The sequence below is a fragment of the Empidonax traillii genome, unplaced genomic scaffold, assembly GCF_003031625.1.
Source record: "Empidonax traillii isolate 1590-97213 ecotype Southwest subspecies unplaced genomic scaffold, ASM303162v1 scaffold174:size915687, whole genome shotgun sequence".
NCBI lineage: Eukaryota > Metazoa > Chordata > Aves > Passeriformes > Tyrannidae > Empidonax > Empidonax traillii.
In genome coordinates, this window is record NW_020955367.1 from 695,801 (window position 1) to 723,729 (window position 27,929).

The following is a 27,929-nucleotide window of genomic DNA, read 5'->3' on the forward strand; positions in this document are numbered from 1 at the left end:
TGTTCAACAGCTTGGCTCGCGTTCATCCAGCCTAACTTTAGACACTTCGGAGGTGCTGAACGTTAAGAGCTTAATCCAGGGAGGTTTTCCAGCCCTGGGTGGGAGCGGGGACAGCACTGCTGGTGGATCACCGGGGCATGTGCCCCGTGCCCCGATGGATCAGGGAACCTCATGTGAGCCAACGAACTCGACTGAGGGTCCTTCTGAACTAAATAAGTGAGCCACGACTGGACACACTAGGCATTATATTCTATTTTATTTTTTCCTCCTTTTCCCTCCATTTTGTTCTTGTATTTTTCCTTCTGTATTACCCAGGACAACCAAGGTCTCTGCATACAAAAGCCTTCAGGGCTTTGCTAGAATGTACCGCTGCACGTCCTAATGACTTTGAGGAATGAGGGTTTGTTTCTCTGCGTTTTCAGCATGCTAATGAAGAGGGCAGTGGAATCCGGGGCTGAGGGCGTTTCCTGAGGATAATGTGTCCGCAGAGCTGCAGGGAGCACAGGGATGGCAGCACAGGCGGGCTCTGAGGGCAGCACGAGGGCCCTGCTCAGGAGCCACATTTTATGGGTGTAGGACTGAAGTTGTGTTCCCTCATGGTGCTCAAAGTTCTCGCTGAAGGGGGAATGAGTGGAACCCAGCTGACATTGAAGTGCAATGTGCCTGTAACCGAGGCTGGTGCAGCCAGAGCAAACCCCCCAAACCCCAGGGCTCAGCACGGCTCCCACCTTGGCACCCTCACGGCTCCCGCCTCTCTCCTGGGGGCAGGGAGTGTGGGCCCGCGGTGAGCTCTGATAGGCTGGCACGGTGATTGGCAGCATGAACAGCCAATGGGAGCTGGCGGCGCGGGGGCGGCACCATTTTGGTTGCTGTGAGGGCCGTGGGAGTCAAGGTGAGGCACCATTTTGTTTGCTGTGGGAGTTGAGGGGAGGTGCCATTTTGTTTTCTGTGAGGGCTGTGGGAGTCGATGTGTGGCGCCATTTTGGTCACTTTGAGGGCTGTGGGAGTTGAGGTGAGGTGCCATTTTGTTTGCTGTGAGAGCCATGGGAGTTGAGGTGAGGCACCATGTTTGCTGTGAGGGCCATGGGAGTCGATGTGGGGCGCCATTTTGTTTGCTCTGGGAGTCAATGTGGGACGCCATTTTGTTTGCTGTGAGGGCCGCGGGAGTCAATGTGGGGCGCCATTTTGCTGTGAGGGCCATGGGAGTTGAGGTGAGATGCCATTTTGTTTTCTGTGAGGGCTGTGGGAGTCGATGTGGGGTGCCATTTTGTTTGCTGTGGGAGTCGACATGAGGCACCATTTTGTTTGCTGTGGGGGCCGTGGGAGTTGAGGTGAGGCACCATTTTGTTTGCTGTGAGAGCCATGGGAGTCCATGTGGGGCGCCATTTTGTTTGCTGTGGGAGTCGAGGTGAGGCGCCATTTTGTTTGCTCTGGGAGTCAATGTGGGGCGCCATTTTGATGTGAGGGCCATGGGAGTCGAGGTGAGGTACCATTTTGTTTGCTGTGAGGGCCGTGGGAGTCGAGGTGAGGCACCATGTTTGCTGTGAGGGCCGTGGGAGTCGATGTGGGGCGCCATTTTGTTTGCTCTGTGAGTCAATGTGGGACGCCATTTTGTTTGCTGTGAGGGCCATGGGAGTCGATGTGGGGTGCCGTTTTGTTTGCTCTGGGAGTCAATGTGGGGGGTGCCATTTTTGCTGTGAGGGCTGTGGGAGTCGATGTGGGGTGCCATTTTGTTTGCTCTGTGAGTCAATGTGGGACGCCATTTTGTTTGCTGTGAGGGCCACGGGAGTCAATGTGGGGCGCCATTTCGGTCACTGTTAGGGCCGTGGGAGTCGAGGTGGGGCACCATTTTGTTTGCTGTGGGGGCCGTGGGAGTCAAGGTGAGATGCCATTTTGTTTGCTGTGAGGGCCGTGGGAGTCAATGCGGGGCGCCATTTTGGTCACTGTTAGGGCCGTGGGAGTCAAGGTGAGGCGCCATTTTGGTCACTGTGAGGGCTGTGGGAGTCGAGGTGAGGCGCCATTTTGTTTGCAGTGAGGGCCGTGGGAGTCGATGTGGGGCGCCATTTTGTTTGCTCTGTGAGTCAATGTGGGACGCCATTTTGTTTGCTGTGAGTGCCATGGGAGTTGATGTGGGGCGCCATTTTGTTTGCTGTGAGGGCCATGGTGGGCACTGCGCCATGGAAAGGACGCAGGCATGAGCTGCCTGGCAGGAAGGAGGTGCAGAGCGGGGGCACACTGCTGAGCTGCTGGCATGGAGGACAGCACAAGCCTTTAGGCGGGGCGGCACCTCATGAGGGGATCACGGGAACCTCCCAGCTCTCCCAGCGTCTGTGTGTGTCAGGAGAGCGCCAGGGCACAGCACAACAGCAGAGCTTTAGACACACGTAATGCATACAAATACAGAGGGTAAACACTATTTTAAATAGAACTTTTTTGTTCTTGAAGTAACAGGAGGAGAATATGGTTTATCTGATCTCCTCCTGAGGACTGCAGAAGCAGTTTGCTCACCAATTTTGTGCAATATCTTGTATTTTTAATTGAGTAATTGTTCTACTTGGGTTGGCCCAAATTGGCATAGATGAAATTGCCACAGATGGCACTGTAAAAGTCCTGCACCCTGCAAGACTTCTAAAGAGCAGTGTTAAATAGCAGAAATCATCTTTGTTGAACAGTCTCTTAATGTGAAATTAAATGTTCTCTATACTTTTAGGGAGCTAAAATCTATTCCAATAAAATTCAGCAGTTAGATAATTCAAGTAACGAACTAACAAAGACAGAATCTGTCAGGATGCCAAGTAGCATCCAGCCAGAAATGCCCAGCATTTGCAAAACCTGTGTATGTGTGTGAACCATCATTTCCCTTCAGCAAATCCAAAATCTACAATCTGAGCAATACCTGGAGTAATTACGAAACTACAACGTTCCATATTGTTCTCCTGTGAATCTGATCTGAAAGTTATGTCCTTGTACAAAAACGATCTGCTGGGAGGAAGTGCAGTAAAATTGAAATGTGTTGGAAGTAAATCTGTGGGATGTGTTTCTAATACATCTTGAACTTGGCTTAAAGTACTTGGTAAGCCTTTCTGAGCCTCTCTTGGTGTTCTAACATCGGTTTGAGATGTGAGGTGTAGCAAACTTCGTAGCCAAAGTTTATCACATCATACAAGTTTTTCAGATTACAGAAGCCTTAGAATGTACGTTGATTAAAATGTTAGGGCTGAAGTATTTTTTGATCGGCTTTAGTGGCTTGAGTTACAGTTGGAGGTGATGTGACCTCAGTTGTTTCCTTGCTCTCTCGTGATCTCACCTTAAGGGCCCTTGGTGTGTGGTTTAAGTGTGGTCATGGGAGGTGATGAGGATTCCAAGTGCAGGATGTTTTATGGAAGGGAGCAAGCTGGGTCACTTGTGGTGTCACAGAGGTCCACCTTCATCAACAGCTTGTGTGGCAGAAGCTGTGATTTTTAGGAAGGTTCTGCTGTGCTTTACATGAAATGGCAGCCACTGTGGGCTCTGAGGCTCCAGAAGGTGCAGAAGTGATGAGAGACTTGCAGGCTGCCAGCTCTGAGAGGAGCCCTCCCCATGCCGAGCACAGTTAGTGTGTGCCATGAAAACAGCCAGGCTGTGTGTTTAAACTCCCTGCTGGGAGCGTCTGTCGGTGCAGGGAGCTGTCACATCCAGGGGAAAGGGGAGCCCTGGAGCCACAGGCATAAAGCTGGTAGGGAGGGGACACTGGAATAACTCTTGATGTGGGCTCTACTAATCTGGCTGGTCAGTTTATGCCCCACAGGGAAAAGGAAACTGCTGTGCAGATTGTATTCGAGTGCTGTGTCTGAGAAAAGGCAGTGAAGGGCTGTGAGATGAGACAGTGCTGTGCCACTGTCAGCTGTCACGGTGTGAGCAAAGGGGGGTCACCAGTTCTTGGAAGAACACCACAGCAAACCACTGTGGTTTTGGCACAGTTCTTGGCTGACAAGAAGAAAGGGAAGCAACTTAATGCCTTCTGTGTCCTGAATGTTCATGCTCATTTAAAGAAGTGGTTTTACAGTAATTTAATACTGACACACCAGAGAGAATGGGTGGGAAAGAGGAGGAGGATGAAGGGTGATTGCTTACAGAGCAATGTGTATCTGAGCTCTCACCTACCCAGGGCATGGTAGGACTGCTGCTTAATCCTCCAGGGAATCACTCACGGAACAAGATCTTGTCTAGCATGGAGGGGGAAGGATGGTGTTTCTATGTGATGATGACTGTGCATCTCCCTGAGGTGATTTTAGTGTGGTAAAGTGCAAACCTACAGCCAGAGGGGCTGTGGGAGCCTGTGCAGACTGCTGTGAATTATGGGTGCCATGGCTGCTGCTGCAGACACAAAGAGCAAACCAGAGCTCCTGGGTGCCCCCAGCCTCAGAACTGCAGGAATAGCCTGGTTTCAGGAGCCACCAGTTCCTCAGAGCCTGGGCTCTGAGTGTCTTTAGAAGTTACAAGTGCTGGTCATTTCTGTGGTTAGGACAGTGAGGAGGCCATTAATTAGTATAACTGGCAAGTTCTAAATTCTGTTCAAGTCAGCTTTCATTTGATCTCAGTGAGAACAGTTTCATGTAATGACAGAAGTTGCAAGTTTTCAACCTCTTTCTCAAAATGACCCAGGGTAAGTGAAGTGTGCAGCTCAGCCCCTGTCCATGTGCCTGTTTGTGCTGGGTGCAGGAATCCTGGGACCACCTCAAGACCTGCAGTATTGGCAGTATAGGAGTTTGTGTGGAACTGCTTTGCAGGGTAACATAATTGGATTTACTGAGCTGTAGTTTGTCATCTTGCCCTGGTTTAGCCTTTCCTCTTCTACTGTAATCCAAAGTTACCCAGATTTAAAAAAAAAAAAAAAAAAAAAATCTCTTTGAATAAATCATAACCAGCAGAGAGCTGAGCCTGCCTTTACTGTGAGCAAGAAATGCCACCTTTGGTGTGTGCCACCAAGGGGATGAGGAAAGTGTTATTTGTGCAGGGTATGTGATCCTTTTTTGAGATCCAAAGGCTTTTTTAGGTTTTTGCCCCATGTTCGTGCCTGGAGCACAAAGGGCCTTTTGTTGTAACTGTAACAAGAATACACACAGGCCTTTTACAGCTTTACAAATAAATGTGCTGGAACATATAGCCCAAAGTGAAGATGAATTCAGGGCCCTGAAAGTGGTGGCAGCTCCAGTTACTTTCAGTTGACTGTAGCAAGGATTGGGGTCACAAAAGAGAAGGATAATTTGCAGCTTAGCATATGGGAAAGAAAAGAACTCTTTCTGGCTGACTTGCTGGAACTCAATCCTGCAGCAAACCCCCAAAGTCAGCATTATGTCGTGAGCGATTAAGTGAGGTGTCACTTCTCTTCTGGCAGAAAGAGGGGTGCTGTTTTGGGCAGGTTTATAGATGCAGCAGTTCTTTGCACATGGAGGTTACAAGCTGGCTTGTTACTTAGCCATCAGTCAATAAATATTTTTTTCCTGCTTCCTGTGTAATCACTTTTCCAAGGTGATGTTGACTGCAGCAAGGTAAACTGGGCGTCCTGCTTGTTAAGCAGATGGTTCCTTCTGCATGGATCCCTTCAGTGCCAGCATGGGATGGGCTGGAGTGGTCAGGCAGTGTTGGAGAGGGCCTGAAAATGATGAAGGAGCTTTCTGTTGCAGATTTCACTGCGTGCATTCGTGTGCAGATTCATAGTGAGAGGCACTGCAGGGTTGCCCAGAGAAAGTAGATGGACTTGGGTGTCTGGTGGTTTGGAGGGGTGAGGGGAGGACAAGGGGCCACAATTCACAGCTTCCCTGTTCTCCCAAGCAACACACCCTGTCCCTGCCTGGGCAAACTGAGCTTAGCTACAGCAGGCCAGGAGTAAAACTGTGGGACATGGCAGGCATTTTCACAGCAAAGAAAGGAGGATGTGCCAACCTCCTTTACCAGTCCAGGCCCAGTACTGTGTGACTGCTCCTGGGCATCCCTCCCTTGTCAGCCCCTCTTCCGTTCCTGCCAGGCCACAGAAAGCCCGCCAGCTCCTGGAGCGGGCCCAGCTCGTTCCGTGAGCTGTCACTGACCAGCACTTGCCAGGCTGCTGCTGAAGAGCTGTTGGCCTTCTCAGCACCTCCGAGATGATAATCCCAGGGGAGCTTTCGGAATGGCCTCTTGGTAAACCAGCTGACAGTAGGCATGTGCATAGGTTAGCATTATGCTGATACAGAAGGTAAAACTTACTTCAGTTTCAGCCAAGTGTTAATGATGTTTTCTTAACTGCCTGTTCAGTTCTTTGTGGATCTTACTTGCTAAATATTTGATACAGCTCTGAATTTTAAAAGATGTGTTGGTCTCTCGGTTCTTTGTGCATAGCTGACTTGTTTGCAGCACACCAGCAGACGGGCTGGCTGCACATGTCCAAGTCCTGGTCCAGTCATCATGTATGCTGAGCTGTGGGGTTTCATGCATCTCATTTTATTAAGAGCATTCTCTGTTAGAGTCAGCTTACAACATTTTTTAATCTTTAAGTTTGATCTCCTCTATATTTTATTAATGACCTCTGCACTCAGACTTTAATTCAGCATTTCAAGACTGGAAAAAACACTTCTAAGAACAGTAAGAGTATATATTAAATGTCTTCTCTAGCTTCCCTTCATGAGTAAAACGGGGTTCTGTAACTCTACACGACCGGACATACTCGTATATTCCAGGATAAGAAAATGTTTGAGAGAACCTTACTTGTTCTTTGTATAGGGAATGTATCTTTTTAGAAAATAGGCATCCGGTGTTTCTAATTAGCTAAATACTAGGAATTGCCCAGTTTTTTTGCCTTCCTGCCTAATCTCATCACAGCCTTCTCTGGGCTTTTCTGTAACTGTTTCCAAGGCAAACCCCAGAGGCAGTTGTGTGCAGCAGCCCTGGCACAGCTGCAGTGCTGTGTGCTCTGTTCACTCTCACCTCTGTCACGGAACGCGTTCTGCTTGTTCCAGCATAAATGTGCCTTCTGTTTCCATCTCCAGGTCATCTCTGCTAACACTGCAGCCTTCAGAAGCCTGTCTGCCCTTTCTGCTGAGCCTGTTCCCTGACTCAGGCTCAGGTTCATGCACCTCTGTGGTTTTGCTTCCCAGGCTTCAGAAATCCCCTAAAGCCGGTTCCCTTCTGTAACCAAACCCCCAACCCAATCATTAGGCGGTGATTCCTGTTTCCAGAGAGAAGCCTTTATTGGAATAGCTATTGGAAGCAATGGGACATGGTTGTGGGTTTATATACAGAGAAGTCTGTAGCACTGGGTTACAATCAGTGGCAGATGACCCGCGGTTACAGTGCAGATCTGTTGTGTACAGAACAGTGTGGCACAAACCACAGCACAGAAGCCAAATGAAGCCGAGTGGCCGGTACAGCAGCACGGGAGGAAGCGACTGAATGTACAGAGAGCGTTCCCTTGACATTTGCAGGCTTTTTTGGCTAGTGAGTAGAGACAGCTCAATTGAAAATTCAGTGTGCAGTTATTTTTCTTCCCACTCAACTGCTTCCAAATTAAGAAAATCTGAATGTTCAGATTACGTTTTCAATGCTATAAATAGCTACGGTTGTTGCCAAATTACTTTATTTGAAATTTCTTTATTTAGAGTATGGTCAGGAATAGTTCAGTCATCATTGTTCTTTACTGATTATAAATTGGGAGAAAACTGAAGGATTTTCAAAGTAGTCTGTAATTAGAGCACAAGGATCTCTTGTACTTCATTTGGAAGTTTAATTCTGGGTAACATCTCCTGAGAGAGATTTATTGGGAAGAAAGATTGAATTGTCTACCATATTACTCATTTGTGGAATTCATTCATAGTACTTAAGGTTTTGATAGTTTAAAGGTCATACTTCTTTGTATTCAATCCATATCCAATCTTAGTGTAAAAATAAACACTCCATCCTCTATGGATAAATAAATCCATCTGTTGGCTGCAGGTCAGACCTTTATTGGTGAAAGAGATTTAGAAAAATAGAGCTTTTCTTTAACGTTTAATATGCTGACCCACAAAGGAAAAGTGAAATTCATTCAAGTCTAGAAACAGAAATACAGTACAAGTGATTTATAGAATTGCATTCCCTCTCTACAAACTTGCTGAGCATGAAACACTGCCCCAAAGCACTGCCTCTGCCTTTTCCTTGTCTTGGAGAAGTCATTGTCATCAGAGAAGTCACATCATACTGCACTGCCTGATTTCCTCTCAGAAGGGCTCTGCCTCCTGAGGAGTCTTTGCTTAGGAATTATTTAGATGGATGGTGGTGGTTTGGGTTCTACACAGGTGATGATATTTTAACCCAAATTAACAGCAATTTTAATTGATTTGATTGGTGATTTTTGGTGGATGAAAAAAAAAGCGCCTGTGATTGGATTTGGAAAACAGCAGCCTTTCCTCAAAATCTCCACTTCCAAGCCGGCTTGCCATGGGTGTCTTCCTCAGCAAGGGGCTGGTACGTTTGGCAGTGCAGGTTTCATGCTCAGCTTTGTCACTAAGAGCTAGACAGGACTTTAAAAAGCATCCACAGCCCACTGGGACTTGCTCTGCTGTACTACTTCAGTGCTCTGGAGAGCCCCCAGCCCAGCAGTGTTGCTCTCTGAGAAGTGCAAGTGTCCCAGCCTGGACTGGGGCAGCTGCAGGACGGTGACAATCCGCACTGGAAGCAGTAGTTAGTTAAGCACCAGTTACTGGCCCCTGCAGAGGCTCAAGAGAACAGAATTGCTTCGTAGAGAGCTGGTCGGCCTGAAAAGCTTAGTCAGTTGGATCCATAAATATCGACTTAGGGTTAGGATTAGAAATAAGACACTGCACCTTGGAACTGGAAGACAGAGTCAACTTCCTCCCTTTTCTGTCCAAAAGGAGACTGGCTCCAGAAGGTTTGTCCTTAAGGACCTTTGTGATGCCTGACACATAACTCACTAAGCGCGTATGGATGGACCTGTCCCTTCGGCAGGGATACTGAATGTATGACTGGACAAAGCTTTGAGGCTTTTTTCTGTGATTATTTTTTTTTTTTTGTCTTAACCATCTGCTCTGTGTCATGTTGTCCCTGAAGGCATGTTTACCCACTCCTAAATTATGCAGCATTGCCCAGAGAATGGCTCTGTAGTTGAATATGCTCTCTGCAGTACAGCCTCCCTTTTCCTCCAGTGGATGTGGATTTCCATGCAATAGACGTTATTAGAAAACTACACTTGTCTTTATCCTGTTATTTTTGAGCAGGGAAGCAGTGATATGAATTTGAAAACACAGGAAATAATCTGTACAGCAAATCAGAATTTTCATAATTAAATTCATATGATCACTAGCTCTTCAAAAGCTGTACTGCTCTGAATGCTGTTCTCCAGCCCACCATTATTCTCCTTTGAGCAGTATCACTTTCCATCTGCTCAGAAACAGTTCTTTGTGGAAATACTGAAAGAAGAATAAATACTGCCTCTCCTACACTGACTCTGTGAGTTTACAGGACGCCCTTACAGAACTCCCTCAGTTCTGTTGGGAGTGCAGCAATACACACATTTCGGTATGCATAGATCAGTAAATTGTAGCAGTGCCAGCAGTAAAACAAAACTCGCCAAGATGTCCTGTTCCTCTTAATTAAGCTTGATTTATATGTGCCTGTTGACTTAAGATGTGGTTAGTGTCCACTGCTGGGATGATGCAGTACCCTGAGTAACTTTATTGATTATGCTTACACAAGCTTGTGCTTTTCCAAGAACACAGAAATGGAGCACAAAGAGAATAAAGAAGTGTATCGGGTTGTTTCCATGGAACACTGGTAATCTATTCATAGCAGCTTCGAAGTATGAAGTTAAAACTTACCTTCTGCTCTACTCCCTTCGAAACAGATGAGTGCTATGATTAACTCCCCTTTAGCTTAAAAAATAGAAGTGGGTAGAATGTCAAAATACGTTTTGCTGGTAAGATGAACTTTGTCATAAGTAGTTACACCAGTATTGGTGACCTGGAGTATGTACATTACAACAGGTGGTTGTGGGAGCAGTGTCTGCCTTCCCTTGTTGCCTTGCTCCTCTGGGTAAAACAGCTTGTCTAGAATACTCTGGGCATTGGAGAAATAACTAACAACTATTCCTTTAGGGGGAAATTACCGTTATTCCTGTCCCTCCCAAACTTCAGTTGCATGCTACCTACACTGCCTGCAACTGCCTCCTTGTTTTGGGTAGGGCTGCATCAGGAAAAAGAATTTGATGATTGGATTTCTCCTGTTCCTCCTCTGGAAAACCTGCAGTCCTGGACTCGTTTCTGAACAGAAAAAACCATTAATCTCCTGTAGCAACATCAGTATCAGCTTTAGCTGTATGGATAGTTTAAACCTCTTATTTCTTACTAACTATTGAAAAAGCAATACCATCTGCCCCTGCTCTTAGAACACTGAAGCTGCTGGTTTTCCACAGCAGACATAAACCACAGACTCTCTTAATGGACTTGGAAAAGGCAGCGCAACTTTCCCTCCAACTTCCTGTCTCTGATGGATCCATGATCTCTCTCTGACTGCAGACAGACATTCTACTCCCATTTTTTCCTTCTCCCTCTCTGGCCACGGCCCGTTCTGCCAGGACCAGACGCAATCAGCAGTGCTGCACTACACCTGCTGACCTGCAGGGCAGCATCAGGCAGCTGCAGCTTCCACATCCAGCTAAGTGGCAGGAGTGAGGCTTAAGTTTAATCAATTAAAAATTAATTGCGACTCTTACTCATTCCAGCTCCCCTGTACTAATGAGTGAAGGATAGCCAGTTACATTCAATTAATGCCTTTTAAAATTAAGTGTTATTTGCTCTAGTAGAGATAACAGTCCAGAGGTTTTCACAAACATGCACTTCAGGCTGGTGAGAAAACATTCTGATGTTGTTTACTTACACAGCATAGAAGAGACTGTAGCTTTAATTATCTTATTGCCTCAAACCTTTGAAGTTAGAAATCAGATAAATTCAGTCTCTGTGGTTAAAATTTTTGTTATGCTCTTACATTCTTAAAACTCTAATTTATTGGTAGATTATTAATTAAACATGGAAGAGTACTCTCCCCCTGAGAAGGCTTCAGTCTGTGCAAGAGTTTCTATAGACTAGGCATGATGGGTTCTTTTCAAGTACACTTAACTACTAAACTACCTGTGGTATAGTATTTATGACCTTAAATTGTACAGAGTTAAGGCACCAAATACAAGATAAAACAACATCCAGATTAGGAGATCTGCTGTAGAACTAACTGCACATCCCCACACACCACTTTTGGACATTCAGCTCCTCTTAAAAATCAAGGTAAAACACGTCTGAATATTTCTTGCAGTCACAGGAATTGGAGAAAACCCTCCACTTTACTGAATTTAAATCTTCCTGTGCGATGGCCTTTTCTCTTACCTAACTGCTGCCCCTCACAGTGCAGCACTGCCTTGCCTGCACAGCATCAGACAGGCCTGGCACAAAGAGCACCCTTTGTCCTAAGAGACCCCGGAGAGAGGAACAGGCAGATGTGTCCTACTTGTGCTTTTATATTATCTGACAGCAGGTACAAACCAACGAGTGAATGAGTCCCCTTCCTGTGAGCACAATGGGAACAGGGAAGAGGTGTCAGGAGCAGTAGAATACCTGCACATAAATCAGGGTGGATTTAGATGGCACAAATAAAGCTAAGGAGACATAACTCTGGGGTTAAGTAATGAAACAGCTTCATGGTGACAATTCTCTTAATGCCAAACACTTAACTCCTGGCTTACGTGGTTTATGTTCCAGAGGAAGGGCAGGGGACCTGCCGTGGTCCAGAGGCCCAGGACTTCAGTGCCAACTTCCTCCTGTCACTGCTCGACAGTGACTGGAACAGAATTTCCTCTCAGAGTGGGATGAACCCAGCGAGCCCTTGGACAAGCTGTCTCCTGTTGTATAGACAGCAGATTCAACTACACTGTGCTTTTGCTTTGCTTTAATCAAGTCAATAAAGTGTCTCATTTTTCACTAGATTATTCAGCAGGAAGCCCGAGAGGGTCAGTGTGCTGAACACTGGAGCTGAGTTACTGTTTTTTGAGACAGAGCAGCCCTTCCTAACAGAGCTCCTCAGTGAGCCCAGCACAGAGCTCATTTCCATTCTTTTGATGCCAGAGAGGGGAGGGCTCAGTCAGCTCCACGACTGAGAACAACAATCTGAACTTCGTGTTTACACATCCCGTGGTGTATCCAAAGGAATCTGCAGCCGCAGAGTTCTTGTGCTGTTTCCCAGAGCCACCGGAAATAGGAGCTGTTTTTGTAAGCTGCTTCTGGGACTTGGAACTCAGCGAAGCTGGGACAGTTTCCCCTTGATTAAGTAACAGGCAACTGTCTACTGAGAATTTAGCTAAAGGCGAGAAGCTCTAATACCGAGTGAGCACAAGAGGCAGAGGGAAACCTGCCATTTTGTGTGAGTGAAGACTGAAACACTGCCTTGTCTGCCTGCTCTTCATCTGCACACATCTGGAGGGATGTGCAGGAGTCCCACCTCTAGACTGGCTCTCAGAAGTGCAGATGCAGAATTACAAATGAAGCAAGGGACACTTCATTTCAGGGAACTGGTGACTGAAAAGACAGGGACTGCCAGGCTCGCTCTCCTGGGGCATTGCTGGGACTGGATCAGGGGTGGCACGTTAAAGCTGCTCACATTTATTGCTATCTTGGAGATTAAGAAATGACAAGAGTTTGATGTTCCAGAGCTGAACAGCCAACAAATAGGAGATTTTTCTTCCTAGACTACTTGAAAAATCTCCATGCGCCGCCTCCTGCATTTTCTACTTCCTAATAATCTGAGGAACTTGTTGTCAGGGAAATTATTCTCAGTAGCTCAATGAAAGCAAAAAGCCTCAAATAATTTTAAATTTTTGCACTTTTCCCCAATTAAGCTCTTTCAGGGGCTTGAGGGCACAGTCTTCTATTGAGTATGACACACTTTAAATCTTTTTTTCCTACCAGAAGGCAAGTGTTCTCAAAGAAAGAATCCCTGTCTCCAGAGATCAGAGATCCTGGAGTAGTTTTCAGATCATTGTAAATGAGCAGAAATAGTCCCCTGACACATGAATAAGTCGAAATATTTGTAGGAAAACTAGTTTCTTTGAAGTGCTTCATAGTCTGGTTAAAAGTTTTTAAGAATCTAGACACTTCTATGTAACAGTTCCATAATTTGAGAGAATCAGCTGTTTACTGGGATACTAGAAGGTGATCAGAAAGGGCAGGGCAGGAGGACAGAGTACAGAAGCAAAGGTATTTACCAGCAGAGAAAGTTGTGGCAGCAGCATTTACAGCACATTTACTGGGAGCCATGACAATTGCTGAATCATCTAATTAGCTCACACTGGCTACAGGACAGCAAATTAGACAGATTAGGAGCCACCTACCCAGGCACCAAATTGCCTTTGTGAGGGTTGGATTGGGCACCGTGTCCAGCAGAAATTGCTCGGGCAGCGAGGCCGCGCGTTCCACATTCCCTCCCTGAGCACGGCTGGCCCCGCTCCAGCCCCGGGCACCACGCCCGGCAACAAGGTCACCGTGTTCCAACTCCTGGGGTGTGCTCAGGGGAGGCTGCAGGCACTGGCACAGAGGGGACACCATGGCAGGAAGCATCACAGCCCTCGCTTTGAGCCAGCCAGCCCCTCCAGAGCAGTCCAGTTACTCTGACACCTCCTCTAGGCAGAACGTGGCTGGACAATCTCCAGTGGCTGCCAAAGTCGGACTGAGCAGACCCCCAGAGTGCACAGATGTTACTCCAGAGTCAACAGCAACACCATTCACCTCCAGTACAGATAACACATCAAACAGGTCAGTTCCTTATTGTAAATCTTTGGCTGCTTTTAATCCTTTAAGTGCCAGACACCATCTCCCAAAATACACACGATCATCTGGTTAGCTAAAACGAGTGGTGGGGTGGGTAGTGTACGGGCACAGACTTTCCCTGCTCTCCTATTTATAGATGTACTAATTGAAAGGAACTTCTTCAGAATTCTTTTCCATGAACCAGAAATTCAAACTGTAAAGTAACATTTGTGCTGCAGAATGGGCAGTGATCCTGGCAGCTGCACAAAGCATGTGGAACCAGGGCTACATGACTGGCTGCTGGGCACACAGAAACACAGAGCTCAGGAGCAGCGACACAGACCTCCAACCTCACAGAAAAGGCACTTCAAACCACGCTCCTCTGAGGAGGCTTTTCAGAGCAAACCTACAAACATTGTGCAAAAAAGAGTTTCTAGTTCTTCCTTGGCAAAACAGTGCTTGTTGCAACACTGGTGAAGCAGATGTCACCCAAATTACTCATCACATAATAGCCTGATATTTCAGTTAGGTTAAAACCTACTGAGAATTTGGCTGCTCTCTCAAATGCCAGAGCATCAGGCACTTAAGAACCTACTCTGTGACTCTTTGACACATGGGGCTATTTTGCTCAAGTTCCACATCAGTGAGAGGGTTCTCAGGCAATCCTGCGCTCTCAGGTCTGAGCTCTGATTCCAAGTGGCTGCAGAACCCAGGATTTAGGAGTTTTAAGAACTCTGTTTCACATGGCAGGAAAAGGTTCTCCTATTGTGAAGGGAGGCAGCAAAGGCAAGGGGACATTTCAGACCTAAGTACTGCATTACAAACAACAGTGTTCTAGAGAAATTTAGAGAAAAAAGATCCAACAAAGAATTAAAAAAATAGGAGAGTGGAATACTTAGGATAGTAAGAGTTAAAAGGGTGATGGCAGAACCATAGGGAAATTCACAGTCACAGCAATTCTGATGGAAAGAAACACAGATGGATTAAGCTGCCAAGCACAGTCCGTGAAGAAGCAGATCAAATGAGAGTCAGCAAGATGTTTGTTACCAGTCCTTGACCTGGACAGTGCTTGTCAGGCTGACAGCAAGTTAGGAAGGGAATACTCAGGAGAAGTTCATTATAATGCACCTTAATGAATCTAAACTGCTCTCTGAAGGAGGAACAGCAGCTGCTGCTCTGGGATCAGCACTGCTGCGGGATCAGCACTGCTGTGGGATCAGCACTGCTGTGGGATCAGCACTGCTGTGGGATCAGCACTGCTCTGGGATCAGCACTGCTCTGGGATCAGACTGCTCTGAGATCAGCACTGCTGTGGGATCAGCACTGCTGTGGGATCAGCACTGCTGTGGGATCAGCACTACTGTGGGATCAGACTGCTCTGGGATCAGCTGCTGCTCTGGGATCAGCACTGCTCTGGGATCAGCTGCTGCTCTGGGATCAGCACTGCTCTGGGATCAGCACTGCTCTGGGATCAGACTGCTCTGGGATCAGCTGCTGCTCTGGGATCAGCACTGCTCTGGGATCAGCACTGCTCTGGGATCAGACTGCTCTGGGATCAGCTGCTGCTCTGGGATCAGCACTGCTCTGGGATCAGCACTGCTCTGGGATCAGCACTGCTGTGGAAGGATGTTCTGATGGCTCATCAGCTGTCCTGTGAGTGTCAGTGAAGGGTTCTGTGCTTCCAGGCCAGCCCTGCAACAGCTCCTCAAGTTCAGTTCCCCAGGTGCCACCTGCCAGGCCAGGTTCCTGCCCACAGGAGCAACAGCTCTTGATCAGCCTGGAATTCTCTGCAGACATCCCCTGAGCTATGGATAACCTACACACACAGTTATTTAGTGAATCTGATGGCTCAGTATTAAAATCAAACACAGTTTATATTTGCTCCTGAATTTTGATGCAGATATTCTGTACTAAGTCTGCTTGATACCGGTATAAACTGGGATCAGTCAGGGGTTTATTTATCTTTTAATCTCTGAATTAAAACCCTAAAAAGCTGCTACATCATCATCAACTTGCTCCCTTTTGCTTTTTTATTTTTTAAGCATTTTTATATAAAAAGAGTTGTTTCCAGCAACTTCAAGTTCTGCAAGTACTGCACTTCTGCAGTTCTGTACTATGCAACTTTGCATAAAGCAAGGTTTAAAAGGCAAATAAAAAAAATAGTATTTTAAAACTACACATATCATGTGCACCAATGGGTCATAATCCAAACCCATTTTAATCCAAGTAAAATGTGTTAAAACATTTACTACAGAACTGAAAACAATTATTTATGGATGGCTGTATCCTGATTTCCAGCTGTAGAAAACCACAGCTAAGCAATGATTCACGCAGAGATAAATCCCTGCCTGCCCGCCCTCCTCTGCACCCAGGGGAGGGAAGCAAACTTGGCTGCTTCCTGAATTAATTTGGCCTAATGTAATTTGATCTCTGCAGATTTGAACTGTAATATCATCAAAGTCTTTCCTTCTTCATTTGGAGTTTAGCTGTAATAGTTTAGGGAAATAGTTTCTCTCGTTATCAGTTCGTTACTGTCACCCACCCCACATCCCCAGGACCGAGGTGTGGCCTTCAGAGCTGCCTTTGGTACCTACCCAGAGGTATCCACAGGGATTGCACTGCCTGGCACAGCAGTAGCAATACAGCTTTTTATGCTACACAAGAGAAAAATATTGGAAGAACAGTCTGTTGATAAAACCAAACAATCTCTCAAAAGTGTTAGGTAATATTTTCTTTCTTAACTGGGGGTATTTGAATTGGCCTTGAGAAATACAAAGTTGGGATTCAGACCTAAGTATTACCTCTTTAAACACTGAGTTAAACAAGACATAATAAAAACGTGCCATATACAAGATTGTCACAGATATATGAGATTCTTAGAAAAAAAGCAATAAAAATAGTCTTTAAGCTAAAAATAAAATCTCTTACCTTTTATATCAGGATCTCAGCTTACAGTCACTACATTTCTGCTTATTTTATACAAGTGCATATGGCTATGAAGGTCCGGAGAGAATGAGAATAAAGTGGAATTAACCTGCTGAAAACTGCTTAGAAGTCTTAAGCTGTAACATATAGATGTTCCAATACCATTTAAAAAAACATTCACCTTTCAGTTATTGCTGATTGACAATCTCAAAGTATCAACATACAAATATTCAAGAGGAAAAAACCTCAGTAAATTTAGAGCAGCAAAGTTTTTTGAACTGGATGTTTCCCAAATACCGTGTTTTCCTATCAGTTGGTGATGGTTTAAAGAGACACAAAAGCAACCCACTTGACTTTCCAGTTCAGGCCTACCCTTTTTGTGCCTCATACCAATGATGTGGGGAAGAGAGAGAGAGAGAGGATATCATTTAGTTACATTTTGGAAAAAATTAGATATTGTTTTCCTCTTCTACCTCTTTGCTACATTTCATGTCTGCTGACATGCACAATGGTACCAAGCACTTCAGCAGTGACCATTGCACGGCTCTGTAGCAACTGGGACAAGGAAACATGCAAATCCAGCACAGTATTCCAATCGGGAAGGGCTTCAGGAGGGGAGGTGGAGGCAGCTGGCACTGCTTGAAGCAGCACTGGGCCGGGGCTGGGCCTTGGGTTGGTGGTTGGTTCTCCCCCCACCACACCAGTCTTTGCCTTTCAGTGTGAGAAATAACCAGGAGCATTTACACATCTATTGCTGTGTACCCAAAGAGAGGACTGGGGCTTGCACCAGGTATTGCTTTTTTGTTACATGGAGCAAAGTTCAAGAAGTGAGAAGAACATTTGGGAAAAAAAAAAAAAAAAAAAAGGAAAAAGGAAAAAAGCTCAGATTCCATGTCTGAAGTTGAGAAACCTCAAAACGAGCCACGTTTTTTTCTTGCTTTTAAGACATGTACAAAATGCCATTTGGAGCCACACAACCTGATGGTTCTAGAAGTCAGAGAAGAAATCTTGAGGGCCCAAGTGAATAATAAAAGGTGCGATGCTGAGAGGCTGGCAATAGGGACTGTCAATGAAAAAACCACCTACAGTGGGAGAAGAGCAGAGAAGCAAAAACCTCACGTTAATTGCTGAGACTGGCTGAGGCTAAAGCTCCATTTAAATTTCTCTGCTCTTTCAGCTGCAAGTGGAATTTTCATTGTAAAATGGGCACTTTGAATTCTTTGAAGGTATTGAAACATCTAACACTTCCAAGGTTACCACTTTCTAAACAAAGAACTGACAGCTCATTCATATTTTCAGTAAAGCAGAGAAATGTAAAATATGCAGCAAGGGGGCAAGTTTACAATGTGGTTAGTAACTCCCAACAAATGACAAAAAATAAAAAATGACTTCTATAAATCGTCTGAAATGACTGCCATCATGTTGGAAAAGAGCATAGCGCCCTTCTTGTCTTTGAAATAAGAACAAGTTTTTGGCTTACCAATGTTCATTGGATAGAATTGGTTCACAGAATATTTTGTTTGAAATTTTACAAAGCTGGGGATTCAGGAAAAAAACCAACAAAAAAAAGAAACTACAAACAGTCGCCAATTGGGGGAACTCCAAAAGGGGGGGAGGGAAACGTGTGTGGAGGAAAGATTCCTTTAATGAAGATTTGATTAACAAAAATGGGCTCTGATCAGCCATGCTTTTTCTGCTCCGTGATGGCTTCCTTTCATCCATAGGCCAGCAAACCAGATCAGTGATTTCTGAGCACCTCAATTTGGGCCCTTCCCCAGGCCCTGCTCACCCTCCTGGCCAGGAATCTCCGTCTTATTAAAGTACCACCAGCACCAAGGGAAGGAGAGCTCCGGCAGGAGGAAACCCAGTGACATGGAAACACATTCCTAAGCACAAATACTTAGCTTAAGAATAACAGCTGCAGTTAATTCCAGGGAAAGCAGCTTGTTCTATAAGCCACCCCTTATTCAGCTTTTCTAATATTTCTTTCCCTCTAAGGGGTGTGGGGGAGGAGGGACTTTATGTTGCTTTAAGCACTGGTTTTACACCCTTGTCACATACAAAGCTCCCCCTGCCTCAGCAGCAGAGTCTGTTAGAGAACAGGGGATAAAGGCAAATCTTTGGAAGAGCAGGAACTAAAGCCAGCCTATGGAAAAGCAACGGGGGAGGGCTGAGGAGAGAGTGCAACCAACAACGCTGCTGATTCGTGGGGTGATACCTTAATAAAGACCACTGGAATCCCTCATCAGAGCCCACAGCAGTCCACAGTCCAGGGAGACTCCAGTCGTGGAGCTGGGGCCTGCCCTGGAATTTCAGACAGGTGCACCCACTCCTCATGGAAAAGAGGAGCTTGGGGTTGGAGCACCGACTCTTAGAAAGTACTGGCCTATGGCTGAAGTGTGTCACTGGTCACAGCAGCACTCAACAAGAACTGGGACAATTAAATAGCAAGTTTTCATGGGGACCTTGTTGCTGCTTTAGATTCTTATAAATGTAAGGGGGAAAAGGAGATCCTTTGGTTTAATAGACAATTGACAACTAAAATGCTTTCTGTAGAAATGGTGGATGGAAAATCAAGGGTGGGCAGACAATCTTAAAAGTGAAGAAGGCCACAAGAACAAGTGCAATTTTTTTTCTTTTTTTTTCCCTCTTTTTTTTTTTTTTTTTTTTTTTTTTTGGTAAAAACAGAAAAGAAAGGAAAATGAGCAGCTTTTGAGCTCTGAAGAACCTGATTGTAAGGTTATTGTCGTCCTTTCTCTGGGCAATACGGGCGTAAGGTGTATCCCTGGAATTGCATAAATCCTGCTGTGGGAACTTCCTCTGTTTAATACTTGTTTCACAGAATGCAGCCTTAGACAGAGACAGCCTAAGATTAATTCCCTTTGTTTTGTTTGTTTTTCAGTATTTTGTGTACGAGTGAAAGTCTTCTTGGATAATTAAGACTGTGTCTAAAATCACAGTTACAGTATGCTGATCTATAAGGAAACTCAGGTACTGATGCTTAACTATAAAAAATAAGATAAAACAATATTTTAACCCAGATTTTACTAAGTTTATTACACACCATAATATTTACAAAGTTAAATGTTAACTGTAAAGTTTCTATCGTGTGGTGTTTGGTTGTTTTTTTTTTTTCTTTTTTTTTTAATTTTTATTTTTGTTTTTTTAAAGAACTACGCCCTGCATTTAATAACCCTACAGCAAGTACAGGTCATTAACTGAGTCTGTATGACTGCATTAGGAAACAGGCAGTACTCTTGTGTTACAACAAAACAGTTTATTTGTGATCAGTGTTTTATATTCTATACATCCTTCACAAATTTAATTTTACATAATCGGATACTTCATTTAAAACGTAAGATTTAAGCTTCTAGTTCTTCCCTATAACAGAAGGCTGGTATAAGTTATTTGAAAATGAGGTAACATTTCACAGAACATTTTTTTTCAAGTTTTAGAGAACTAAATTTGCATTTTGTTAAAATCAAAAAGTAGGAAAAAGATGTTTCTTTACAAATGACTTTGCTCAAGTATGTGTTCAAAGAAAACAGGATAAAAAGGCTTTTTTTCTTCTAACATTCTGTACTGTACTGTGTTGTTCAATCAATAGGAATTAGCTTCTGCCATTTGCTAAAAGAATGAGTAGTGGGGAACGGGGTAAGTTGGGAATTTCATAACTGGTAACAGAACCATTCTCTTGGGTAAACCTACAGAGAGAAGAAAGGGAGAGGACTCCAAATAAGTTCAGCAATCCAAGAAAGTCAGATAAGAGCTTACAGTAGTGTTGTCATTAACCTTTTCCAGATCAGTCAGTCAATGGGATTCCGGGGTGCAGAGTCCCGTGGACAGTAACACTTCCCCACTTTGCACTATTTCAGACAGATGGCTGGCCTAAAATCTGCTTTTATTTTTGCCCTGGTGTTTGGTAAAATTAAAGGAAGTGATATTCTCAAAAGCACAGTGTGTATTTGGGCTTGAAGCTCTACTTCATGATCTTTATGGTAATTAATCTCTACTAGCTCGTTCTGAGTTCATTTCACAAGCCAGTTGCAACTGCAGATATTCTAGACAGGCACTGCTGTGCATAAAATACAACTCACAGGGAAACTGTTCAGCAGTTTGGATCAGCATCCAGGTAGGTCAGCCAAAAATCAAGCACCTACAGTAAATTCTGCATCTGCTCCCTTATTCTGCATTCCCTCTCCTGTACTGAAGTGGCAAATCTGGAAAGATTAACATCTGCCTGATTCCATGATTATTTTAGAGTTCTTGTGGCCTCACAAACTTCTGCACAATTGAACGTTTGTTTGGGTTTTTAATCTTGCCTATTTAAATTCTAGTATTTAACCTATGTGTCCATTTAGAAATCACAAAGCAGCAACAGCAGGTATTCCAGAGCACCAGATGATCAAAGTGAAGTTTCCCAACATGCAACAGCTTACAAAGGCAAAGAGACATGTTTACCTTACAGCCAAAAAGCATTATCCCAGAACTTCGCATCACAATCATAAGACATTAAGAACAGAAACTCTTTATGTGAAAAATGGGGGCATCCAATTCCACAACGCTTTGAAGTCAGTGATATGTCACATATACACAGCTAAGTGCTTAAAATCCAGCTCCCAAAATAGGCAAAATGAGGGAAAAACCCACAAAACGGAAGGAAGGAATGAAAAAAAGCAAGACAAGTTGCAAGGAGATTTGGTAACAGTTGCACTCCTGTCTGCAGCAGGGAAAGGATTCCACATGTCACAGTGTGTCACTGCTTGTAAAAATACAGACATGCAGATGCCACTCATCCTGGTTATCGTCTGAGACTGTTGCTTGGAAAGAATCAAGGGATCTATGAAAAATCCATACCCTGAACTAATTTCCTTTTATTTTTCCCTGAAGGAAACACGTAGCTGTTCCCTGTGTGATGCACCACGAAGGACAGCACTCCATGGGACAGCCCTGCTGCCAGCTGCCCTTCTGTCAGAGCATGTGGGCAGTCAGCAGGTCTAAAACTAGAGAGGTTTGCTGCAGTTTTGAAGGGAGAACTCCACACTGAGTGCAGCCTGTGGGCCCATCCTCCATCCCCTTTCAGTACAGAATTGGACCAGCTGGTCCCAGTCAGGCAAAACAAACACTTTCCATAAAGCAGCAGCATTCTCCCCTTCTCAGAGCTTGTACTGCTGTAAAAGTCATGAAATCAACATTTCAAAATATTTCAAACTTTGCTGGTGGTATCAGGGGAGCTGGCATTGCCCAAGTTACACAGATTTGGGAGGAGTAAGCACCGCAAATGTGAAAAAGCAAAAGTTTCCCCTAGGCAAAAGTGCAGGCCTTGAAAAGTGCTGGCCATTTGAGCAGCAGGCTGTGAGCAGTCCCTGCCATGGGACGGCCTGCTGGGACTGGTTCTGGGGGGCTCAGTTGTGTGTGCCAGGACATATCACTGACTCCAAACTGCTCTGCTCCCATTGCCACATAAACCTCATTCAAAGTAACCAAAAGGGCCGGTTAGAGGAATGCATTGTTAGTCCAGCGTCAAACAAGCCAGTGGGGAGGGAGAAGCCAAGTTAAGAAAAACCCTTCCATCACAGCTCTCTGGTCATCAGCTCATTTAACAATCTCCATGAAACCAGTGCTTTGCCAGCCTAATATCACGTGTTTCATAGTAAAAAGCATTTTTGTGGCAAATGCCCATGTCCTGGCTGCCTTCAGTCTGATCACTTCACAGTCCAAGCAACCCAAACCCATCCTGTTGTCCCAAGCAGTGGTGGTTTAGCCCGTGGGGGTGGGGGTGTATTTGCCCATAGCCTTCACAGAGTTGACAGCATTAAGGGAGATTTGTCCACAAGCCACTTACACTTGGGGACAAACATTTCACCAATGGTACTGTAATGCCACTTAGCTAAATCTGGGTCAGAGATGCTGAAATAGGCCCTTCGGTAGTCTTTGAATGGAGCACGGGTTGGCTGTAAAAAGTAAGGGAACTACTTCCACTGGGTTCCAGTTTAAAGGGAACAGGCAATTAGAACAAGCAGTCCTTCCACAGACCAGGCAAAGCAGAGGCAAAAAGCTACTCCAACCAAAAAAGAACCACAAGGTTATGGCATAAAAGTGTTTTGTCATGGTTTAAGAGCTTTAATCTCTCTGAGTTTCTCTCCTGGCACTGCCCCCCCCGTGGACAGCCCCCCCAGTGGTGCTCTAGGTGTTAATGACAGCTCGGTACGTACCGTAGGCCGGTGCCGCGGTGCTGTACCCGTAGGGTGCTCCATAGCCTGCAGGGAAACACAGACACGGGTCACACCTATTCCATTGCCTCAGCATTTTCTTTTCAGCTGAACCCCTCGAGTCTGCACTGTCAGAGCACAGAGTTGGCGTGACCCAGACATCCCAGATTTGCTTCTGTGCTTCCTAAAACACAAGTGCAGTCTATGCAGAGAACAGCCATTTTGCTAAATTTCCATTATAAAGAGGGGAATGTGGGATGCCTGTGACAGATGCCACATCCCCATTGGTAAAGCTGCTGTGAATTTTGCTTTCTCTGCCATTTCTAGCAGACAAATTCCACAGAGGACATCTGAACACCTCCACATAAACAGAGCGGGATCGTTTTCCCCCCAAGAGCAAAGTGTGACTCTGGAGTGAGACAGAAAGCAACAGGGATAGCACCAACATTGGTTGCTACATCTCAGTGGTTCACGGAGGGGTTTTTTTATGTTGAGATTGCTTGTGTCATCACAAAAAGCAAGAGATTTCTGAGAAGAATAGGGGATGGAGAGACATAATCTGTGAAGGCCAAGGCCAATAAAAGCTTAACTGCAGCAACTGGGAAATTAAACTTATTTCTGGAGTAATTCCACACTGGCAAGAAGCATGCCCCTGGCAGGTTAAAGTGTCTCATAAATGACTCCTCAGGCAGACAGACAGTTCCAAAAACAATGTTAACAGCCATTAAAAATGAATTACAGCTTTTTAATATTTAAAATGACATGACCATACAGGAACAATGAAGACAGCAGGCTGCTGACTGTGCCAGGAAGGAAGGCTCCCAAACAACAGGGCTGTGCTGTTGGCACATTGAGCTGCTGGAGGGTGTAATTAGTGCTCATGCTGTAATCTGAAAACCTGAGCATGAGGAACGTAACTGTTATTTTCTGGAAGCTGTTGGATTTGCTTCGACTAAGGCATCTTCAGCATCTCATTCTTACAAATCTGTGGTCCTTAAAACAAGTGAAAACAGTGTCAGGATTCCCTTCCCTGTCATCTGCAGACCTCAGACGTGTGGTAGAGTCACAAAGAAAATGTACTTTGAAAAGTAAGGGGAAGGAGAAAGTGCCCATTTTGTTAACTTTTTCTTGGGAAAACGTGAAATGGGAACCAGAAGCTTTGGACTTCCAAAGCAGTTTTTGCTATCAGAACAATGCAGGGGGGATCGTGACTCCACATCAGCCAGAGTATGAACAGAAATTCTTTTATTTTTGGCCACCACAGAAGCTACTGATAGATGCTTCCAGGTGCAGTTCATGAAGAAAGTTTCTGGGAGCTCAGGGACTCTGGAGCCTGCTGACTTCATGTCTGCAAGGGTTTCTGGGGAAGGCCAATCCTAATGCTAAACAGCACGTGATCCAGGAGGTTCTTAGGTAGGAAGAGAGTTTTGGGAATTGTGCCATGGCAGTGAACTATGAAGAAGACAAATCATAAAATAATAAAGCCAGGAAAGCCATTATGCCCATAACTGTGTGCTCTGTGCACACCAAGCTTCAAGTTGTACACTCGGAAAGGACATGCACTACCAGCTTTCCAGCTCTTTGATTTATTTAGAGCCCCATGAATTCTGCCTTCTGCTTCATCTCAGATGATTAGAAATCACTTAAACAGGTGACTGACACACATGGAAAAGAATGCCCTGGCAGACAAAAATTCAAGTATCAGTTCTGAGTGTGTGCCTTACCTGGTGTTATGTATCCAGTAGCAGCAGCTGCCCCAACAAATGCCCCTCGTGTTAAAGCACCTCGTCCTCTGCCTCGAACAGCCTGGACTGCTGCAGAAACAGCTGTATTGACAACCCCTTTAGTCTGCCCAGAGTGACAAAAAATAGCAATTCAGAGAGGGAAAGTGTTGCTGGAATACCAGGCCAGCTGCATGGAATGACCCCCTTTCAGAGAGCTCTGGAAGGTGCCAGAAGCGCTGGGCTGGCCGGGCAGGCTGGAGCAGGGTGTGCTGGAGATGTGACTGATGGAACGCGGCAGGCCCCCTGCCCGGCCACTGCCTGCAGAGCCCAGCAGTGCCCTCACCCACACCCCGTTATTCACCTCGAGTTTGGCCAGGACTGACCACCACTGGCTTCTGACCTTCTCTCTGCTGCTCCTCCCGACTCTCTTTCCCACCTCCTTACAAGCTTCCTCTCCTGACCTACAGCACTGCCTTGGCTTCTCTCTCGCCCTCCTGAACCCACTGCAGCAGGGCCAGGATTTCACCCCAAAGACAACCAACCACCTCACAAAACAGCAGCCTGTGCTAACCTTACTTTACTAGAATGTTGCCTCCTGTATCAAAAGACAATCCAGAGCTGGGATAACAGAGCAGTCCAAAAAGCAAGTGACAATTCTTACCTGAGGAAGAATCTTTTTCTTCTTGTTGTTTGCTGCATTAGGCCCAGAAAACAGTTTTTCAAGTGCTGCTAATGCAGCACTTGCTTTTGCTACCTTCTTGTTTGGGCCTGCACCTCTGAACTTCTGCCCATCTACTTCTACCTGAAAATTGAGACATGAATTTATGGCTAGTATTGATCTCTGGGAATACCACACTGCACCCACCGGGCTGAGGTGCCACCCGCAGAGAACTCGAGTAGGAAAAAGTCCTCTTGTGTTTTATGTCACAAAGTTCCATTCATTCTAGATATGAAGCTGGTAAAGGATACCAGGGTTATCCTGGGAACCAGTGTATCCCAGATACTGGGAATCTGGACACCACAAGTGCAATTCAGAGGGGAGCAGTATCTGTCGGATACTGGATTCAGCCCATACCCTGGAGCCTTCCTTGACAGGAATCACGTGAGGCTCCCCTCATCTTCATCGACGCCTTACAGACCATCATCCTTGCCTACACTGTACACTGAACTGAATCAGCAAAGTTGCTCTGACCCACTGGTGACAAACCCCCAGCAACTGCAGCTCTGCTGCACTCACCTCCATCACAAAACGCTTGTCGTGGCTCCCACCGGTCTCAGAGATGAGCTCGTACTTGAGCCCTCTTCTCTTTTCATTGAGCTCCATCACCGGGTTTTTGCCACTTGCTGTGAGTATGGGACCCTGAGTTCTTACCTAGGGAGACATTCAGGGTGTTACTTCAGAGCCTTTCCCTGTTCAAAAGGGGCCAGAGCTGTGCAGACCTGTGTCCCCGGTGGCACTGCCTGGGCTCAGCACCACGTGCTGTGCTGCCAGAGCACATGGGAAGCCTCTAAAGAAGGGCAGGAAGATGGACACTGGTGCTGAAGAAGTCACAGCCATTTGTTGGTGAGGGCAGTGTCCTCATGGCCTGGTCTGGTGGTTGCACAACCTGAACTTGGAAGCAGAACCCTGAGAGAATGCAGAGCTGCAGGTGGGGCCGTGGTGTCGAGTTCCTTGACAGGGAAGGCTCTATCACCGAAAGGACAGACCGGCCTTCCCAACCCTGCACACGTCTCTGCTCCGTCTAATTACGGCCTGGCACTGCCCAGCTCGGGCTGAAAGAGTCTCGTAGCCTGAGTCACGTGTTGTAGCAGAAATATCTGTTACTGTCTGGAGAGCAAGGGAGGTAAAGCTGAGATCTCAGCACACCAGAGATCAGCTGCAGTGAACGCTCTCAGCCATGCTTACAAACAGGGCAGCTGGGTTAGGAACTCCCCCTTTCCCTGGAAACACTGACTGGAAATTAAGTCATCTCCCAACTGAAGAATTTCATGTTTTAATATCTTGGCAAGTAGAAGAACAGAAAATAGAACAGGAAGAAGTGAAATCCCAAAGCCCACATCTCTGTCACTTGTACCTTCCATGCAGTCCTCACCTCTAGGGTAGCAGAGGTGTCCGCTGTGGAATTTCCAGTATTATTGCTTGAGATTGAAGACGTAGTTTCATTTTTACCTTCAGTATCTGATTTTTCATCAGAACTCACACACTCCACGTCTGCATCAAAACCAGTGGGATATCCCATTGCTTGTAAAACCTACAACAAAGCCCCGGGAAATGAACTGTGACAGAGGCAGCGGAACAGGAACAAACACAAAGCTGATCACACCACCAAAAAACATCCACCATACACTTACTAAAGGTAGATTGCATAGAATGTTAGTTTTCTCCTATTTGAAATGGAGATAACCATTTCAGTGGATATCAGTGGATACAGTATCATTGGGGAAAATAATTCCAGGTTTCCAAAAGTGGGATCAACACAAGAATTTTAGTCTCAAAGACAGCAATTACTCATAAGCATCCTTCACCATCTCGAGAATTTCTTGTAAAATAAGAGATTAAAGACACTGTTTAACAGCACAGTAAGGAGATTATTTCACACATGATTTTTTTACTCTCTGTGTCCATGGACAGATCAGGAGATGGACTGTGGGGCAAACAAGGTAAACAGCCTTGTGCAAGATGGTACTTCTGGAGCTCAGTTCCTTCAAAACCACGTTCCACTAGCAAGGCCAGCCTCTCCCTTAACCAGCTGCCTGACCAGCCGTGCAGAGCTACCACACACGGGGCTAAAGGAGCTGGAGAAGAACCTGCAGCTCTGCTGGAAATTTAGTGCCAAGAACAAAGTCTGCAAAAATCCCTTTGCTCCAGCCCTCAGCTGAGCACTGCACAGGTAACCCCAGGCTCAGCTCCCCTGCAAGCGGGGAACATCTGGCTGCATTTACAGGGCTTCTGCATTTTAGAGAGGGCAGATTAGAAAGTGAAATGGTCACATTATTCCCTCTTATAAGACTGGGCAGGCAGGGCCTGGATCTGCTAGGAAAGGCAAGAAAGAAAAAAAGTGAGTCTCTACCACACCACCCATTTCCTCTTGGCTTGAATCGTGGATGTTTTGATGTGTAAATTTAGAGAAAACGAAGCTGGGTCGGCACCAGCACAGATCTGGCTGACGCAGAGAGGTTCAAGGGCAGAGCAGTCACAGCTTTTCAGGGCAAGTGGGTTTTTTGGGCCTTTTTTTTTTTTTTTTTTTTAACAACTGCAGGGAGGGAGGCAA

General features: G+C 45.6%; 1 protein-coding gene and 1 long non-coding RNA gene across 14 annotated transcripts in view; one reads left to right on the top strand and one right to left on the bottom strand.

The window, feature by feature from the left end:
* Positions 1 to 5,989: 5,989 nt before the first annotated feature.
* STRBP (spermatid perinuclear RNA binding protein) overlaps positions 5,990 to 27,929 on the bottom strand; it is a 59,579-nt gene continuing 37,639 nt past the window's right edge. For 3 of the 13 annotated variants that reach the window (XM_027885927.1, XM_027885931.1, XM_027885928.1), the window contains 6 exons: positions 26,751 to 26,909; positions 25,895 to 26,029; positions 25,319 to 25,459; positions 24,658 to 24,781; positions 22,937 to 22,981; positions 7,181 to 7,449 (listed from right to left, as the gene is read on the bottom strand). In XM_027885927.1, the coding sequence (XP_027741728.1) occupies positions 7,247 to 7,449; positions 22,937 to 22,981; positions 24,658 to 24,781; positions 25,319 to 25,459; positions 25,895 to 26,029; positions 26,751 to 26,909 (807 nt within the window). In that variant the 3' untranslated portion in view covers positions 7,181 to 7,246. Of the gene's footprint in view, positions 6,001 to 7,180; positions 9,882 to 10,609; positions 10,931 to 15,425; positions 16,451 to 16,724; positions 16,790 to 17,401; positions 17,804 to 19,976; positions 20,426 to 22,568; positions 22,982 to 24,093; positions 24,386 to 24,657; positions 24,782 to 25,318; positions 25,460 to 25,894; positions 26,030 to 26,750; positions 26,910 to 27,929 lie in introns of those variants that run through there. The other 10 variants (XM_027885932.1, XM_027885930.1, XR_003571464.1 and 7 more) reach the window with 9 other exon arrangements.
* Positions 19,546 to 27,929, top strand: part of LOC114058511 — a 33,045-nt gene continuing 24,661 nt past the window's right edge. Inside the window, exon 1 of the long non-coding RNA XR_003571465.1 lies at positions 19,546 to 19,712. This is a non-coding gene — a long non-coding RNA (uncharacterized LOC114058511). The remainder of the gene's footprint in view (positions 19,713 to 27,929) is intronic.